Source organism: the organism of the source record quoted next, unplaced genomic scaffold (assembly GCF_019419815.1).
Source record: "Pyrus x bretschneideri cultivar Hongxiangsu unplaced genomic scaffold, Pyrus_bretschneideri_v1 Contig5, whole genome shotgun sequence".
NCBI lineage: Eukaryota > Viridiplantae > Streptophyta > Magnoliopsida > Rosales > Rosaceae > Pyrus > Pyrus x bretschneideri.
Genome location: NW_025999787.1, coordinates 183170 through 200361, shown reverse-complemented (window position 1 = coordinate 200361; position 17192 = coordinate 183170). Strand labels below are relative to the sequence as shown.

General features: G+C 37.5%; 1 protein-coding gene across 1 annotated transcript; it reads left to right on the top strand.

The window, feature by feature from the left end:
- Positions 1–12849: 12849 nt before the first annotated feature.
- LOC103963833 (NAC domain-containing protein 40-like) lies at positions 12850–16989 on the top strand. Its single transcript, XM_048569091.1, has 4 exons — positions 12850–13150; positions 14880–15133; positions 15557–15841; positions 16522–16989. Exons 1-4 carry the CDS (start codon positions 12955–12957, stop codon positions 16933–16935), a joined length of 1149 nt encoding a protein of 382 aa, XP_048425048.1. The 5' UTR covers positions 12850–12954; the 3' UTR covers positions 16936–16989.
- The last annotated feature ends 203 nt before the right edge of the window (positions 16990–17192 follow it).

Sequence of the window (17192 nt, the reverse complement as noted above, 5' to 3'; positions counted from 1 at the left end):
CAATTGGACATTATTCGGATCCTCCATATTCTGGGCTTGGATTACTTTCAACTCATCAAATAACACACCTACTCTCTCATGTACGTCACCAAAAACCTCCTTATTCCATCCTTTAATCAAAGTTTTCAGGGCCCCAAGACATCCCCTCAACTTATTGTTGGGGTTACTCTCAACTTCCAAGCACCAAGCTCTTTTAACCACATTAGTAAAATCTGGGTGGTTCAAGCACTTAGCCAAGAATTTAAAGTCCCTTCGCCCAACAATATTACAGTGATTATTAGGGTGGCAATCTAACAGAATAGAGCTGTGGTTCGATCCAAAAATCGGATAATTATGGAGACTAGCGTTTGGACATAAATTCAACCACACTGCATTAGCAAGGGCCCTATCTAGCCTTTCAAAAATTAAATTATTATCTTTGTGTCCATTGGTCCAAGTAAAAGGAACCCCAGAAGCTGGAAGTGAAACAAGACCTCCATTTTTCAAGAACGAAATTCACCATATGTACATTGTGTTTCTATCACCACCCCCCCCCGCCCCACCTTCTCACTAGGGCTTAGAATATTATTAAAGTCTCCAACTAAAATCCTAGGTTGCACATTGGTATTTATACCATGAAGATTCAAAAGATCATCCCACAGTTATGGTTGCAGAAACTTATGTAGAGGAAACTAACACTCGAATTAATAACCTTAACATTGCAGTGGATAAATCTAGGGCAGGATGCAATTACATTAATAATAACAGTTTGGTCATCCCAGAACAGGCCAAGCCCACCAGCTTGCCTTCTGCACAAAACATAGAATTAAACCATTTACAAAAGACATTTTTTGAGAGCTTACCAAGACCAGACCTAGTTTCTAAAACACAAAAGACATCAAGGTTAATTAAACTAGACATAAACTTAAATTGCGCGACAAATTCAGGTCTGCTACACCCCCTGTAATTCCAAACTAAACACTTCATTAGTCAACATCCTCCACCTCGTAGCTAACCCCAACGACATCATTACCACTATTTCTACTCCTCTTCCTACTCCCTATGAATTGAATCTGCTCAACATTCTCTTCTTCAGCCTCTATGAACTCCTCATCTTCCTCTGCAACAGTCTTTCCCTTTAGCTCTCGCCACATTTACCCCATCACCACCTTCAATGTCATCGAAAACCAAAGCACAGTCTGGCCTCTACTTAGCAACTAAATTTGCCTTCGACACCCAAGTTTTGTTGCCTCTCACCACATTGTCATAAGCCCTCTTATCCCTTCTCGCACCACTTCAACCCCTACCAGCATACCTACTTTTCCTAGAAGCCACTGTTGTCCAACCTTCACTAACATTCTCATATGAAACCTAGCTTGGTCTCTCAACTCCAACTCTTCCTCATCCTTAGTGTTCACCTTTTCCCACTATTAGTTGGGAAACACTAGCATAACCCCTCCATGCAGCTCTTGTTTGGTTTCTTCAGAAATTTCAGCTCCTGTTGGATACACCAATGGCTTATCCTCAAACATTATATCCACCAATAGCCACCCATCATTATCCTCAAGGGCAGGGCACTTGTGACCTTCCGATCTCCGCTGCCCATAATAAAAGCATACTTCAAATAACTCTTTATAGCTTAGCAAGACAGGGCAATCTTCCTGATCATTAATAACCATCACCCTTTTTAGCTACAGCCTCAAGTTCACCTCAAGAAACACTCTCACAAAGAGTCCATTCAAACCCGATAGAGAATTCTCCTTTACCCTAATAAAGGTTCCTACAGGTTGCATAATGACCTCTAGAATTTTAGCATCACGATATTGCATCGAAAGTCTAGGGATACGAACCCAGACTCTAAGAGTAGAGGTCGTCTCCATATCACGGAAAAAGGTGGTCCACTTCTCCAAATGGAAAATTTGGCCTTTTACATACCAAGGTCTGTTATCCAAAACATACTCCATCTCCTCTTAATCAGTGAACTCCACATCATACCACTGGTAACCAAAGTGGTCAAGGTAAAAAAGGTTATTGACTTCCGATCCCTCAGTAAGCCCTAACTTCTACTTAATAGTCCTAGCTTCAATCTATTTCCCCTCTAATTTCCCCATGAGCACCCTAGTTTGCATATGCTCTACATTGAGGTTCAAATAGAGGCTAGTTGACACCCTGGTAACTCCACTCTCTAAGGTAAAGGTACCTCTAGAACCCTATACCACCACAAGAGGCTGACCTAAATGAGGAGAGGCGAACCTGTGTTAACATGATGGGAGTATGGGATTGGATGGGATCCTAGCGTGTCTTGAGAACGAGGCTTCAAGTTGGGAAATGATAGTCATTTTGATGCTAAAGGTTAAAGACTAAGGATGCATAAACAAATGACTGGTATGCAAGCTCTTGAGTTGCACTTCATATATAAACATCAAGATAAGAACGATGCATGCATACATTTCCAAGGGAATTACAAATGTCAGAAATAAAACAAGCCAGCACGTGACACAAACTATGTTACTTCCAAACCAGCACAAGAAATTAGCAATAATGATTACAAGGCTAGGCCACCCAAACGTCACATTAAACCACATCTTACAAGTTAAAGCAAAAATAGAGCATATTAAAACAAAATTTTAATAATAATTACCCTCAATCTTAGCATTTAGTCCGAGCTCACTCCACCGATTTAGCTTTCCCACACACAGTTCTAGGCACTTGATATTACTTCTCCAACCTTTCCTCTTCAAATATAGGTCATCTATATGCAGCCTCCATCTAATCAAAATCCAGTCACCCAAGCACTGCGCCCAATCCTAGCACTCACATGGGGTGGTGACACAAGTAATCAAGGCAAGCCATAACAGAAATCCCATAATCCCAAATAAATTGAATAGACCTTCCCTTATCCCTAGGTATCCTGAAGCCAAGTGAAATTACCCACCCTTAGGCAGCCTCTCGATCCTCGATCAAGACCACTGCCATTTGCCCCCACAACGCGCTGAAACATTGTCCCTCCCTTAGTTAAATGATGTGACTGTCCACATTTGATGCCATATAAGGTGGTATAAAAATATGGTAAAAATAACATTACTCATTTTAGTTTTCATACTTTCATACAAGATTTTGGAGGAGAATTTTTTCTCGTCCTAATCTCTCTGCACATCTCTCCCTTCCTATATAAACGGTTACAATGCTGATTAGTACTTCGGTCTAGTGATATTCCTTTTCACTTGTAAGTGAAAGGTCTTAGGTTCGATTCTCGTTAAAAGCGAGTTGGAACCATATTATTTCATCCCGTTAGTGTAGATAATATTGTTGTTAAAAAAAAAAAAAAAAGTTACGATTAAGTCACGCTAACTATCTTACATTGATTTTTTTTAATTGAAAGGGAGAGAATCCTACTCTGGACCACAGACATCCCTTAGGAAAAGGGATGGAAAAAGAGAGATAGACAACTTAGTATAAGGTGATGCACCTAGTTGTTCTCTCAAAGGATAAGAAAAAAAAAATTTATATTGTCCAACCCACTATAGAGTTCAACTTAACAATAGACATAAAGGGTAGTTAGCATAGGGTGAGTGCAGAAATGGAACTACCATAGTTGACGCAATTAGTACCTAAATATGAGCAACCAATTCGAAGCCTCCTAGCCAAAATTCCTTAGTGGAATTTCTTACTCACTCCCTTCACATAAATCTCTTTCTACAGGTTCAATTCTAGCAAGGTGTATGCGAGAAAACTACGTCGGTTTGATCCTTGTGATAGAGTATAGGGTACATAGGCAATCTAACCAAACTAAATGCATCTGAATCCTACAAGTGGTGGCGTTAGTAAATGTGGTCAAAGAAAACTCGTAAAAGCGAGACAATAATCTAAAATTTGTTAATTCCGCTAGGTATAAACCTATGAAAAAGCATGCCTTACGAGTTTATGGATTGATTTTATGTTAAGCATGTTTATTGAAATGTTGATTATCGTCTCGTTATTTTGTAAGGAATTAATTGTTGGCCTATATTGAGCTATATTTTAATATATCGTATTTTCTATAAAAACCATGAACTGGTAGACTATCTGATGGATGACGATAGGATGCTAGAACATGTTTAGAAACCCCTCTTTACAGTATAGACGATGGATGACTTTATACTATGAAGTGGTTATTTATAAGAGGCGTAACTATTTGTGCGTACCTAGAGGACACTATACCTCCTGGGGCGAGGATCTGGTGTTGGCAGTTAGGCCGGGAGAAATAATCCCTAGTTATGGGCTGAAGGACACAGAGCAGGCATTGGGCTACAAATTCCATTAATATATATATATATATATATATATATATATCCAACAAATGACTACATGAAACGAGTTCACCGTCATGTGGTGTCCCTTGTCGAATAATATATTTTCATGTGCAAGTTGAAATTGGCCATGTACTTGTTAGAACCCAACTCTACTTCTTTCTCAATTGCATAGTAACTTATATTACAGAGAAGACTATTACAACATCAACCACTACTTCTTCTACGTCTCCATGAAAGGAACCTTCAGTTCAAGGCTTGAAATCTGGGAATTGATGCTTCAAATTTTAAGAACTCTCCCAAGTTGCATCATTTGTAAAGTGATCATAGGGAATGGAAAAAAGTACGACAATATCTACAAAATCTGATCGGAGAGTGGTGCTGCCACTTGATTAGCACAATAACATCTACATTAATTCTCTTTACCAATCCTCTGTAAGTTAAGCTTGAGACATACCCAAAAGAGCTCTGACTAATTAGTTCCTCAAAATGCATATTAGAAATAGGTTGTGTGTTTAACAAGATGCAAAGGAATGTAAAACAACAGCACTACAATTCATCATTTTACTTTTCATGTTCAGAGTTCTTCCATAAAATTGATCCAAAAATACTTGACCGTTGAGAACCTAATGCCATGATACACCCTCCCATAATCAAAGACCTTATCCTCAAGGTTTTAAGTCCAATAGCATCTTCCTTACATAAATGTTAACAGAAATCCCAAACTATCACAATGGTGCAAGGTGGAATTGCAATAATAGCTTCTACAACAGGCAGCAAAGTAATACTAGCTCCCCAGAGCAAATTACTACTCCAAAGCTTTAACAATAATGAACCTAAAACACCAAACCCATCCACTAGTTTAGGTATGTGATTTGCAACCGTGAAGGCAACATCCAATTTCCTTTGCTCAACATCTTTGCTACTAAAATGTTTAAGAATACCAAGCTCTGTCATTGTCATCATTCTATAAGTTAATAAACCAGAAATGAAAGTTTTAGTGTTAATGCCTTTCCCACCTTCAAGTATATGACCCTTATCTTGCAAACCAAAAGAGCCATTAACAGAACTTTCAAATGGAAGCTTTTTCAGCCTGTGAAAGTTATGAACCATATAATCCTCCCTAACAATTAGGAATGTCGTCTTCTGTGTCCTGCTCAACTCAATATATATACTACAAAATACTCTACCTACAACTATGCAGTTAGTATATGCAACCAATATCACAACCCCAATCATTCCATCTTGGCTACATTCAATAGAATTTCCAGATTCATTTATACAAGAGAAATGAGTATTTGAAATAACCATATACCAGAATTTTGAGCCTTCACCCTTATTGCGAATACCCTTGCAATAACACATGTCACAATGGACAACAACACAACAACTTGAGTTTGGAATTTCATCAAACACGTTGGAAGCGATACGAGTTTTGTCAGTAGGTACAATTATGGGGTCAGCTTCTTCTAAAAAGTTCCTATTTGCAAAACCCAACTCACAGATTGCTAGGAAATCCATTGAATTGAATTCAAAGAGACCTTTATCACGAATTCCTTTATGGTAGGTGAACTAAAAACTAACACAAAGAATTGCATCATTATAAAACCCACCTAAAAACTGCAGTGCATCAAACTGTTGAGCAGAAGCATTTTCTTGCACCAAAATGGTTTCAACTTTTCTAGTTGATTTCGAATTAAGGAGCCTTTGAATAGTTGTTCCGCCTTTGTCAAGAATAAACTTATGGAAGCCAAGCTTCAAATGCACAATAGTCCCATTTTTCATGAATTTCCACTACAAATAATAAATTTAGATCTATGAGCATCTTTAGTCTGAACATTTGAAGTTAAGAGCCTACGAAGTGTACCCCCTATGTTAGAAATTGGCATATGATAGCCTAACTGAAAAATCACAATTTGTTGAGTGTGACCTTTCATCAAACACCTGGAGTGCAGGTGAATCCATTTTCACGAACCCATCATTAGAAACAGGAATTGTGAAAATGAATTCTTGGGCCACGTCATTCTTGCAACTAAATTCATGAATAGACAAAGGTATCATCGTAACTGAATGAATTTATATCCAAAAGAAGTAGCCAAGCCATTAGGAAATGTAGAACCCAGAACGCAAGCTTGAACATTGGATTTCTTGCAATCAGAATTAAGAATTGGAGAAGCTACCACAGAATCTTCAGCTTTCTTGTTGAATAAAGAAACCAACTCCTTTGCGGTGCTTGCCTTGCGATTAGAATCAAGAAATGGAGAAATTTTCACAGAATCTTTAGTTTCCTTATCAAACAAATTGAAAACCTTTTCATCCTCCACAACCAAAGCATTTTTAAAAAAAACCTAGAACTTTCTTGAAATTTGGAATTGGAATGAAATATTGCAGAACCATTGTCCTCAGTGTTTGGCGTAGTCGCCACCCTTCTTGAATTTCTTCAATATGGGTTGTAAACAAGGACAAATCTTGGGCTTATATCTTGGACGAATTTGAGAAAAAGAACACATATGTTTTCTCTTGAGCATGAATCTTTTCCTCGTGGAAGGATTAAAGCTTGAGAACGACTTGATTCGATTTCACAGCAAAGAGGAAAAGATTAGAGTTTATACCCTATTGGAAATGAGGATCTGCATAGATTGGCTTCGAAAATTGACCGACCGATCCAGCATCACCTCTTGCCATAAGCAACTGCAGTTGCTGTAAGATCACAGCTTAACGTGGCCTCTAAGTTCGAGACACGAGTTTCCATAGATTTACTTGAAGCTAGACGCAACATACAACGAGGAAATGATTCAGAGGGACGAACGATTGGCTCGATACCAATGTTAGAACCGTACTCTACGTCTTCACAAATTGCACAGATAATACTCATATAAAACTCATATCATTCATAAATTGTCTTTCTTCTTGTACAAGCTACTATATGTAACAAACTCCTCATCCTAACTACCTTGACTGACTACTAATTGCTTATATCTACCATACATTTATCAATCACAGATGATGCCATCTAGCATCCTAATAATACCCCCTCAAAACACAAGTTCATTAGAACAAAACATTAACAATGATTACAAGGAAAGTTAATACACACAAGTAAAATTCGAATTCAAACAAACAACTAATGCCACCACTTCTGGAAATTTGTGGTTAAGATCCTGAAAAACTTCCCGAGTTGCATCATCTGTAGAATGATTCTCCCATTTCACCAGCACTTTAGTGATTGCATAGTTATTCTTTTTGACCATTCTGCGATCCAAAATGGCAACTAGTACATCTTGGAAGATACCGACTTCTGTAACTACAGGCAATGGTACTGTACTTTGAACTGTTGCACCTAATTGCTTCTTTAAACAAGATACATGGAAGACATGATGCAACTTTGAGTGATTAGGAAGCTTAAATTTATAAGCTACAGGCCCCACTTTAGCTAGAATTAGAAATGGACCATAAAATTGAGGTTGTAGCTTATGGAAAAGGTGAGTAGCTAAGGACATGTGTTGATATAGAACCAATCCAAGATAAACCATATCACCAACTTCAAAAACTCTTTTAGACCTCTTTTTATTTGCTTGAACCTTCATTCTACATTGTGCAACAGCCAAATTGGTTTTAAGAATTGACAAAATTCAATCTCTTTCCTTCAATGATTTATCCACTGAGTCAACTTTAGTAGTACCACAATCATAAGCACTGAACTGTTGGTGGAGATTGACCATACACAATCTCAAAATGAGTCAACTTTGCAGCAGAATGGTAACTGATGTTGAAAGACTCTTTTGCCCAAGCTAGCCAAGTAGCCCGTTCTTGGGTTACAAACTGCAAAAACACCTTAAGTAAGTCTTGAGACATCTGTTTAAGACCTCTATTTGACCATTTGATTGAGAGTGATAACCAGAGCTAAAACATAAGGAAGACCCTTGAAGCTTAAAGAATTCTTTCCAAAATTTGCTTAAAAAAAACTGGATCTCGATCACTAACAATGGAATTAGGCATTCCATGTAGTTTGAAGATGTGATCCACAAATAATTAAGCAACCATTGATGCAGAATATAGATGACTTAGAGCAATGAAGTGTGAATACTTGGATAACTGTCTACCACCACCCAAATCACTATTTTTCCTTGGCATGGAAGAAGGTGAATAATAAAGTCCATAAAGATATCAGTCCACACCTTTGTTAGGATAGGGAGAAGGTGTAATAATCCTGGAGGAGATAGGTCTCATATTTGTTTTGTTGACAAGTGGGACAATAGGCTACCCTCTATTTAACAAAATTTTTCATACCCTCCGATAAAAACACCGGCATATCCTTTTATAAGTTTTTAAGAAACCTTCATGGCTTACAGTAGGAGTGGCATGATCTCAATGAACACTTTGTCTCTCTAAGAACTTGTAGGACTCAAAACAATCCTACTTTTGTATTTCAACAGTCCATTATCAATCTGAAACTTCAAAGTAGAAAGAACCACATCACTGTCTTCTGCAAATAAACGATTTTGAATCTAGGAAAGAATCTAAAGGTCTTTCTCTAAGTCTCTTTTCAATTCATCTAACCACTAAGGATAAAGGTATGATATAGCTTGAAGTTCCATGTCAGTTAACAGTTGAATAGTGGGAATGTCAACCAATGTAGATCTTGAGAGTGTTATTACAACCTTGCTTAAATTGAATTTCATAGTCAAAACCAAGGAGTTTCATAACCCATTTTTGCTGAAATGGAGTATGAGCCCTACCTTGAAGGAAGTATTTCAAACTATAATGATCTGTTTGAATGATAAAGTGATTGCCAACTAGATAAGACTACCATTTATGAATGGCATGTAAGATTGCTAACCTCTCCCTCTCATAAGCTGAAAAGATTTAATTTTGAGGACATAATGCTCTGCTAGTGAAAGCAATTGGTTTTCCCAATTGTTGGAGCACATCACCAATATCATGGCCTGAAGCATCAGTCTCAATTATGAAAGCCTTACTAAAGTCAAGTAAAGCTAATACCATAGGAGATAACATTGCAGCTTTAAGTGTATAAAATGCTGTAATAGCTGCATTTGTCCATTGAAAGTTATCCTTCTTGGTGAGTACTATTAAATGTGTGATAATCTTTCCAAATTGTGGAATAAACTTCCTATAATACCCAGTTAAACCAAGGAACCCTCTCAAAGCTTTCACTGTGGTAGGAATAGGCCATTTGGCAATTGAATCCAGCTTGGTAGGATCTGCTGAAACCCTCTCTTTGGAAACAATATGTCCCATGTATTCTACTTAAGATTGTCCAAAGGCACACTTGGATTTCTTTACAAACAAGCTATGCTATTTCAGAGTATCAAAAACTACCTTTAAGTGATGCAAATGCAATTGTCAAGTAGAGCTATAGACCAAAATATCATCAAAGAAAACCAAGATAAATTTTCTCAAATGTGGTCAAAAGATTTCATTCATAAGGCTTTGAAAAGTGGCAGGGGCATTTGTCAATCCAAATGGCATCACTAAAAATTCATAATGTCCATCATGAGCATGAAATACAGTTTTTTCAACATCATCTGGATGCATACGTATTTGATGGTACTCTTCCCTCAAATCTAACTTGGAGAAAAAGTGAGCACCAAATAATTCATCTATCAAAGGGATAGGAAACTTATCTTTGATACACATGCGCCAACTACCTTCCTTTTCCTCACCAATATCATTGGAGAAGAGTGGACTGTTGCTCACCTTTGTACACCCAGCTTGTAACAATTCCGCAACACATTTCTCAATCTCAGCCTTTTGAATAAGACCATATCTATAAGGTCTACTGTTTGGAGGTTTACTGCCATGAATGAGTGGAATTTTGTGGTCATGACTTTTATGAGAAGGTAATGACTATGGGGTAAGAAACACCATTTCTTAATTCTATAACAAGGTATGTAATTATTGTTGTTGCAACTCAGTGATATTCTGAACCTACTATTCACCATTCCCAAATGATAAGAACTAAGATCATCAAGTTCAATGGGATAAAGAACTTCACCAATTGTTGTATCTTGTGAAAATAATTTCTGCATTTGTAAAGCAGATATGTCTTACAATTGTTCTTTAGGCACCCCTGGGCTAGCAATGCAATAAGTCTAAGAGTTGCTTGTGAACTGCATGTATAATTTGTCAAAATCCCACAGTATAAGTCCCAAAATTCTCAACCATTGTACTCCAAGAATCACATCACACTCTCCCAAAGCTACAACATATAAATCTGAAACACACTTGAAATCTTGAAGTTTGATAGGAGCTTGAGATAGAGTGCCTTGAGTAGCAACTTTTCCTCCATTTGCTATCTTTACATTAAACACATGATTAGTATCCAAAGACCCCTTCAATCTTTTCACCAACCCCACATCTATGAAATTACGGGAGTTTCCAGAATCAATGAAAATAGTAACAGGACAATTCTTAACATAACCTGTAACCTTCATTATTTGGATTGACAGAGGTGCAGTGTATCAAATAATGCACAAGCTATGATTTCAGTTTCTTCAATCTCTTCTTCCTCAGTCATACACAAATCAGTTTCTTGGACATCAATTAACAGTAAATGTTTCCTCCCACATGTGACCCTTAACAAATTTTTCTTTACAATGAAAGCATAGCCTATTTTTTCTACAATAATCCACTTCTTCAGGTGTTAACCTCCTAATATTGTTTGGTCTAGGCTTGTTTTCTACCCAAAATTGGAATTAACATTCTACAAAGGAAATCACACATTGGATTGAACATAGGGAGGTTTAGCGTTAGATTTCACCTTAAGATTAGCAATTTTGACATCTAACTGATGAGCAAATGCAAAAGCTTCCGGGACATCTTTTGGCTTCAACAACTTCACATCATGTCACAATTTAGGGCGTAACCGTCCCACGAAGCATGATTTGAGCAATGCAGGATTGATATCTCTTGTACGATTCGCAAATCTTCTGAATTCAGTCATATAGCCTTTGAGGGTATCCACTTGGCGCAATTTCACCAAGCTTTCTGTAGAATCTTTCAACTCTAAAGGACCAAATTCTTGACATAATATTGTAGTGAAATCATCCTAATTGGGGTATTTTGTCAAACACCTCGCCCACTAGAACTACTGCAAAGCTGCACCTTCCATGTGAAAGGAATCTAATTTCACCTTCTTGGAGTCTTCAACATTGAAGAACTTGAAATAGTGCTCTTCCCTATGTATCCAGCCTAATAGATCATCTTTTTTGTTGAATCTCGAAAATTCTAACTTCAAGAATAGAGGTCATGATTACTTATTGAAATTGGGACCAAAATCATGGCGATTCTAGGTATTGTTCATGCGATCTGGGAAAGGATTGTCACCCAGCGTTGCTTTTGATGATTCGCCCCAAGAACCCTCATTTCCTCATGCCAAAAGGTTCTGCAACTGCACCAAGATCAGCTCCTGAGTTGCTTTCACCTCATCTTGAGAAATCTTGAACTCCTCGATCTTAGTTTCTAGGCTCGAAACCCTGGACTCCATATTTTTCCATGAAGCTTGTCGCGTCATACAATAGCGAAGGATTGAGAGGAACAAATTGGTTGATACCAATGTTAGAACCTAACTCTACTTCTTTCTCAATTACACAGTAACTTGTATTACAGAGAAGACTATTACAACATCAACGATTACTTCTTCTACCAATCACTTATTTATACTAACTAATATGTAACAAACCCAACAACTTAACCCAAATTTGTTACTAGCAATGGACACGTGTACAATCAAGATGATGCCACTTGGCATCATAATAGTACTCCGACGGATAGAGAATGAGGTTGATTGGAGAGTGTGATTGAATCTAGATCGGACTGCCTACATATCTCCAGGGATGGATAAGGAAATCACTAGTATAGTTCTAAGAAAAGATTATGATGATGCATGCTACATCAGAATAGATCCTTGACAAAGGTACTCTGGCTTAGGCACATAGGAGATGATCCTCCATGTCTACGCATAAATAAATAGTGTGTAGAGAGAATATTAGCTCTCGTAAAGTATATTAGATGACCAGAGACTCTCAAATAAATACCCAAGATAGAATATTTATAGAGATCTTGAGAAAGTAATCCCTATTAAATCAAAGACTATCTAAAAGAGAATATATGATAAATTGTTTAATCCTCCTAGGATTGTGATTAAGTTGCTTAATTTCCAATATATCCTAACTTGACATGAATTATGATTTCCTTACTTGGGAGACAAGTAACATATGTAACAGACTAAGGCTAAGTCCAATTGGTTGAAAAGTCTGATTAGTCCGATAGTCCGAGAGTCATTAACTATGGGTATTCCCGTTTTTTTTGTCACCCTGTGTGCCACGTGTTATGGCCCAAATTCATGGTCCTACACAATGTATTATTAGATCGAGACGCCAAATAACGATGAACCCATTTTACATAAGTTGTTCTCACGTTGCTATCTTTTGTAGCTTCCATCCGCGTGACCATCACGTTCATTTAGGTCCGTTCCTGTTCCGTGCCCTTCCCTCCGCCCAAACCCCCTCTCTCTCAAACAAACCAACCTGGACACGCAAAAGCAAGACAAAAACGGCAAGAAAAAGCAAGGCACAGAACCCAAACCCCTTTAAATTTCATCTCTCTCTCTCTCTCTCTGTGTGTGAAAACAAACAGCAGTGAGACAAGGACAAAGAAAGAAGATATGGATGCGGTTTCGAAGGACGCTCAGCTTTCTATAGCGGCCTTTTCGATGTTTCCGGGGTTTAGATTTTCACCGACGGACGAGGAATTGATTTCCTACTACCTTAAGAACAAGCTGGAGGGACCCGCACCCGGGAAGACGGTGGAGGTCATCTCCGAGGTTGATATCTGCAACTTCGAACCCTGCGACTTGCCAGGTTTGTTGGGTTTTACTCATTTTTTTAGTTCTCCACTTTATTTTTCTGAAAGTTTTGATTTTTCTTCTTCGAATTTTTAGGAATTGGGTATTGTTTGTTGGGTTTTTACTTTTAATAGCTATTATTCGAAAAGATTAAGGAAACACTGATTAAGAATGATATTTGTTTTATGGAGTATTGCGTTTGTGTGCTGACAGCGACAGCGACAGCGTTGAATTGGATTTATTCAATGTTTTTGTCATGGAAAATACGAAAGAGATGTCCTTTTCATTTCTCTTATATTCCACGTTGGTTTGTAGTTCTTGCATATCGATACGATAATTGCAAACCAAATGAGAAACAAGCACATTAATCAACACTTAATTAATAATCCAATCATCTACAACCACGTCATTTGGTTTTAAAAATTTGGTCTCCCTAGCATTACTCTTACTCTAATTGTTATGCAGAGTGACTAAGAACCCTGCTAAATGATCAGTCCACAGGCCTCTTTTCATTTTAAGCCGGGCTGTGGAACTGCATGGGTCTCACTCCTCCTATAGATTAGGTCCGAACCTTTGATCCATGAGATTACACTACTACTGGTTCTCAGTTCTCTGTTAGTTGATAGGATGTTCTTCATGTGAAATTGATAGCTTTGAATAAATTGTAAATAGTTCTTTAACAAAATGAGAAAGCGAAGCATATTTCGATGCTTCCAAATTCCTTTTAGTATGAATGGAGGGGATTCTATGTTTAGGATTCTTTTTGTGTGAAAGAAAAAGAGATGGAGCTAGTGTGCAATAGTTTCTTGTGGTAAACTAGTCACATTCCTACAATGAGTAAACACAAACATGCACGTGGTCGCACTCAAATTCTCGTCCCCCGCCTATTTTTAAGCTTGCAAGGTACAAAGTAGAGTGGCTGCACATATATGTTTACATCTGTATGTCTCTCAACATGCAGGATGTGTTGAACTTAAGGAATGTGCTGAGTTTATACATATGTTTTGGCCTACTCTCTAATAAATTTTGTAAATGAAAGGGGCAGATACCTGGAAATATCTTTGTTGCACTTTCTTTGGATTGGAAATGGAATATTGAAGTATAGTTTTTTGTCTAGTTAGAAGCCAATAAAGATGAAGACTTGATTTAACTGACGAGCTGACCAGAAAGAGTTCAAATTGATAGAGAAGTGTATTTGTATGGTTTGGAGTCAATTGGCGTTAATCAGGAAGAGTATAGAATGCAGATTTATAAACATTTTAGTTTTGAATCCCTGTTTGAGACGATAGTTCTTTCATGGTTACAGAAGGTTGGAAATTATTTAAGTAATTAATTACTCGGTTAAAAGAAACTATTTCCTGGGATCAAGTCTTGCATTGCAAAATTTGAAAATCGATGCAGTTCTATGCACGATAACATTATTGGAATTCCTGCACCCATTTTTCTCTCAATACACTATAGAATTGCGCTTAACCTACAAATTTCCTCCTACAGTGTGTCTGAGAAATAGCACCCTTTACTTGAAAGGCTGAAATAACTTGAATTCTTTTTGCTTCCAGAAATTTAATCATGGAGACCTATGTTGGTTATTTCTGGTTATAATTTGCATAATATGGTGTCTGATTCGCACCGCCTATAATATTTGTTTGTTTTATGTGTGGTTATTTCACAACCCTAAACTGGTTAAATTCTCTGTGCAAACAAATAGTCTTTTGCTGGGTTTGACATTGTGTATGTGTTACTAGCTAAATCTATCATTCAATCGGACAATGAATGGTTCTTCTTTTCTCCACGAGGAAGAAAGTACCCAAATGGTGCACAAAGTAGGAGGGCAACAGAATTTGGTTATTGGAAAGCCACAGGAAAGGAACGTAACGTAAAGTCAGGTTCTAATGTTGTTGGTACAAAGAGGACACTTGTGTTCCACGTAGGTCGTGCACCAAAAGGGGAAAGGACAGAATGGATTATGCACGAGTACTGCATGAATGATAAATCCCAGGTGACTTTTTTCATTATTAGTTCAATATATTTTGTTAGTTATTTGGTTTGAACTATCACCATATGTATATTCTTCTGGGAAACGGAATATTAAATTAATTACCGTTTCCTCACTCTATCTTCCAATATAATTGCTGTCTCCTTAGTAATACCTTATCAGAGGCTTCATATTCCTTCTAGTTTGTGATTTTAAAGTGAACATTATCAGAAGTGAATATTTAGCCAGAGACATCTGACCTGCTTGATCATCTTGAATTGGTTCAAGATTATTTACTTGCTATGTGAGTTATATTGAAAATAGTTTCTGATTACATCTTCAGATTCACTTATGCATTCCATATATATATATATATATATATATATATATATATCTGCACTTTCTGATTTCTTTTCTCTTACATATTCTGCCTGTTTGTATCTGCAGGATTCTATGGTTGTTTGCCGCCTTCGGAAGAACAGTGAGTTTCGTTTGAATGACACCACAAACCGAGGTTCTTCAAGTCGGAGTCCTTTATCAACTATGCACAAGGGTGAAAGCGCCATCTCTGAAATTGGTAATGACCAAGGGGATAAGGCAGTTGAATGCCCTTCGAAAAAGTCTACTAGCAGTCATGATTCTCAGTCTATTGAGCAAATTGATTCTGCATCCGACGCCTACCAAAAACTTGTAACAGATGCTACGCAGGCAGACTCTACTGGCCACCAGAAGGTGGGTTTGTTTTATCTTATCCTTCTTTCTTTTTCTTAATTTTTCTGTCATCTTAGCTGAGATTAACTCTGCAGCACCACCTACAATGTTAGAATCTAACATACAGCGAGTATCATTTTACAGGAAAAGGAGAAAAATAAAAATATACACCATATAGCGGGTATCATGTTCCTCTCTCTGGTCGGTGCAACTTTTTAGTGCATTCTTTAATTTAATGAGCTTACCAATGGGTCCATACTAATAAATACGGCACGGCTAGTTTTGTGTCAGATGGTTGTTACAGAGGGAGTTGTGTTTCAGGTAGTTATGACAGCACCAAAGCCGCTAAATTAGTGTCTTCTAATCCCCGAACTGACATAAAATATTATTTAGTGGTTAAGGGAAGGGATCTAAAGGGATGGCGGTGACCAGTGACCACCTCCAACAAGTGTTCAGTTGTTGTATAATAAGTGATTAATCAAATGTCTTTATATAAGAAGTCTTCAGTCATCTTAGGGTCCTGAACAATACTTTGTTGTTCTGTTTTTACCATACTTATTATTCTTTGAGAAATTATCACCGGGTCCAAGCGTCCAAGAAGCCATGCATAACTGATGGTGGTTTTGAACTCTATTTCTATATGGTAGTCGATTGTGTGTCCAGCCCATGAATCTTGATCCTTTTCTATTTACAAATTGCAGGGTTCTTATGATGAAGACTTCTATGCGGATATACTGAACGATGATATAATCAACATCAACCTAGATGAATCTTTGGTGCCTGCTGCTCATATGATGCCAGTTGTTGCCAACAACTCAGAGGCTGAACATCAATCTCAACAACATATGCAAGACACTTCGTCGCAAGCAGTTCCTTTCCAAGGTACTTCAAACCGAAGAATCTATTTGAGAAAGAGAAAGGAAAAGTTTCGTGCAGAGTCACAGCCAAAAGCTTTAGTGAATAGGATGGACGATCGACATGCGTTGATATACATACTTTTTGTTTTTCTGGTATTGCTGGCTGTGTTTGTATCCAATTTTTGTTTTCCTGACGTTGCTGGTTCTGTTTCTGCTGTCCTTGGAAAGATCCTGGCAAGTAAAAAACATCACATGTAAGTCTTTGTATAAGCTTGCTGCCATAATATGTTAATGTTATGACTTCTTTTCTAAGACCTGGGTTGATTGATCTGTGTTGAATGTTTGAGTAAGAGTTAACGGGTAACAATAGGAGGCTTCGGCCCTTTGATCCACGACGTTGCCAAGTTTGCAACCTCTTCATTAGTATAGATAATATCGTTTGTTAAAATAAAATAAAAGTCGGTAGAAAAATATATGTAAGCCCTTGGATGAACATTTTTTCTTCTTTCAATACA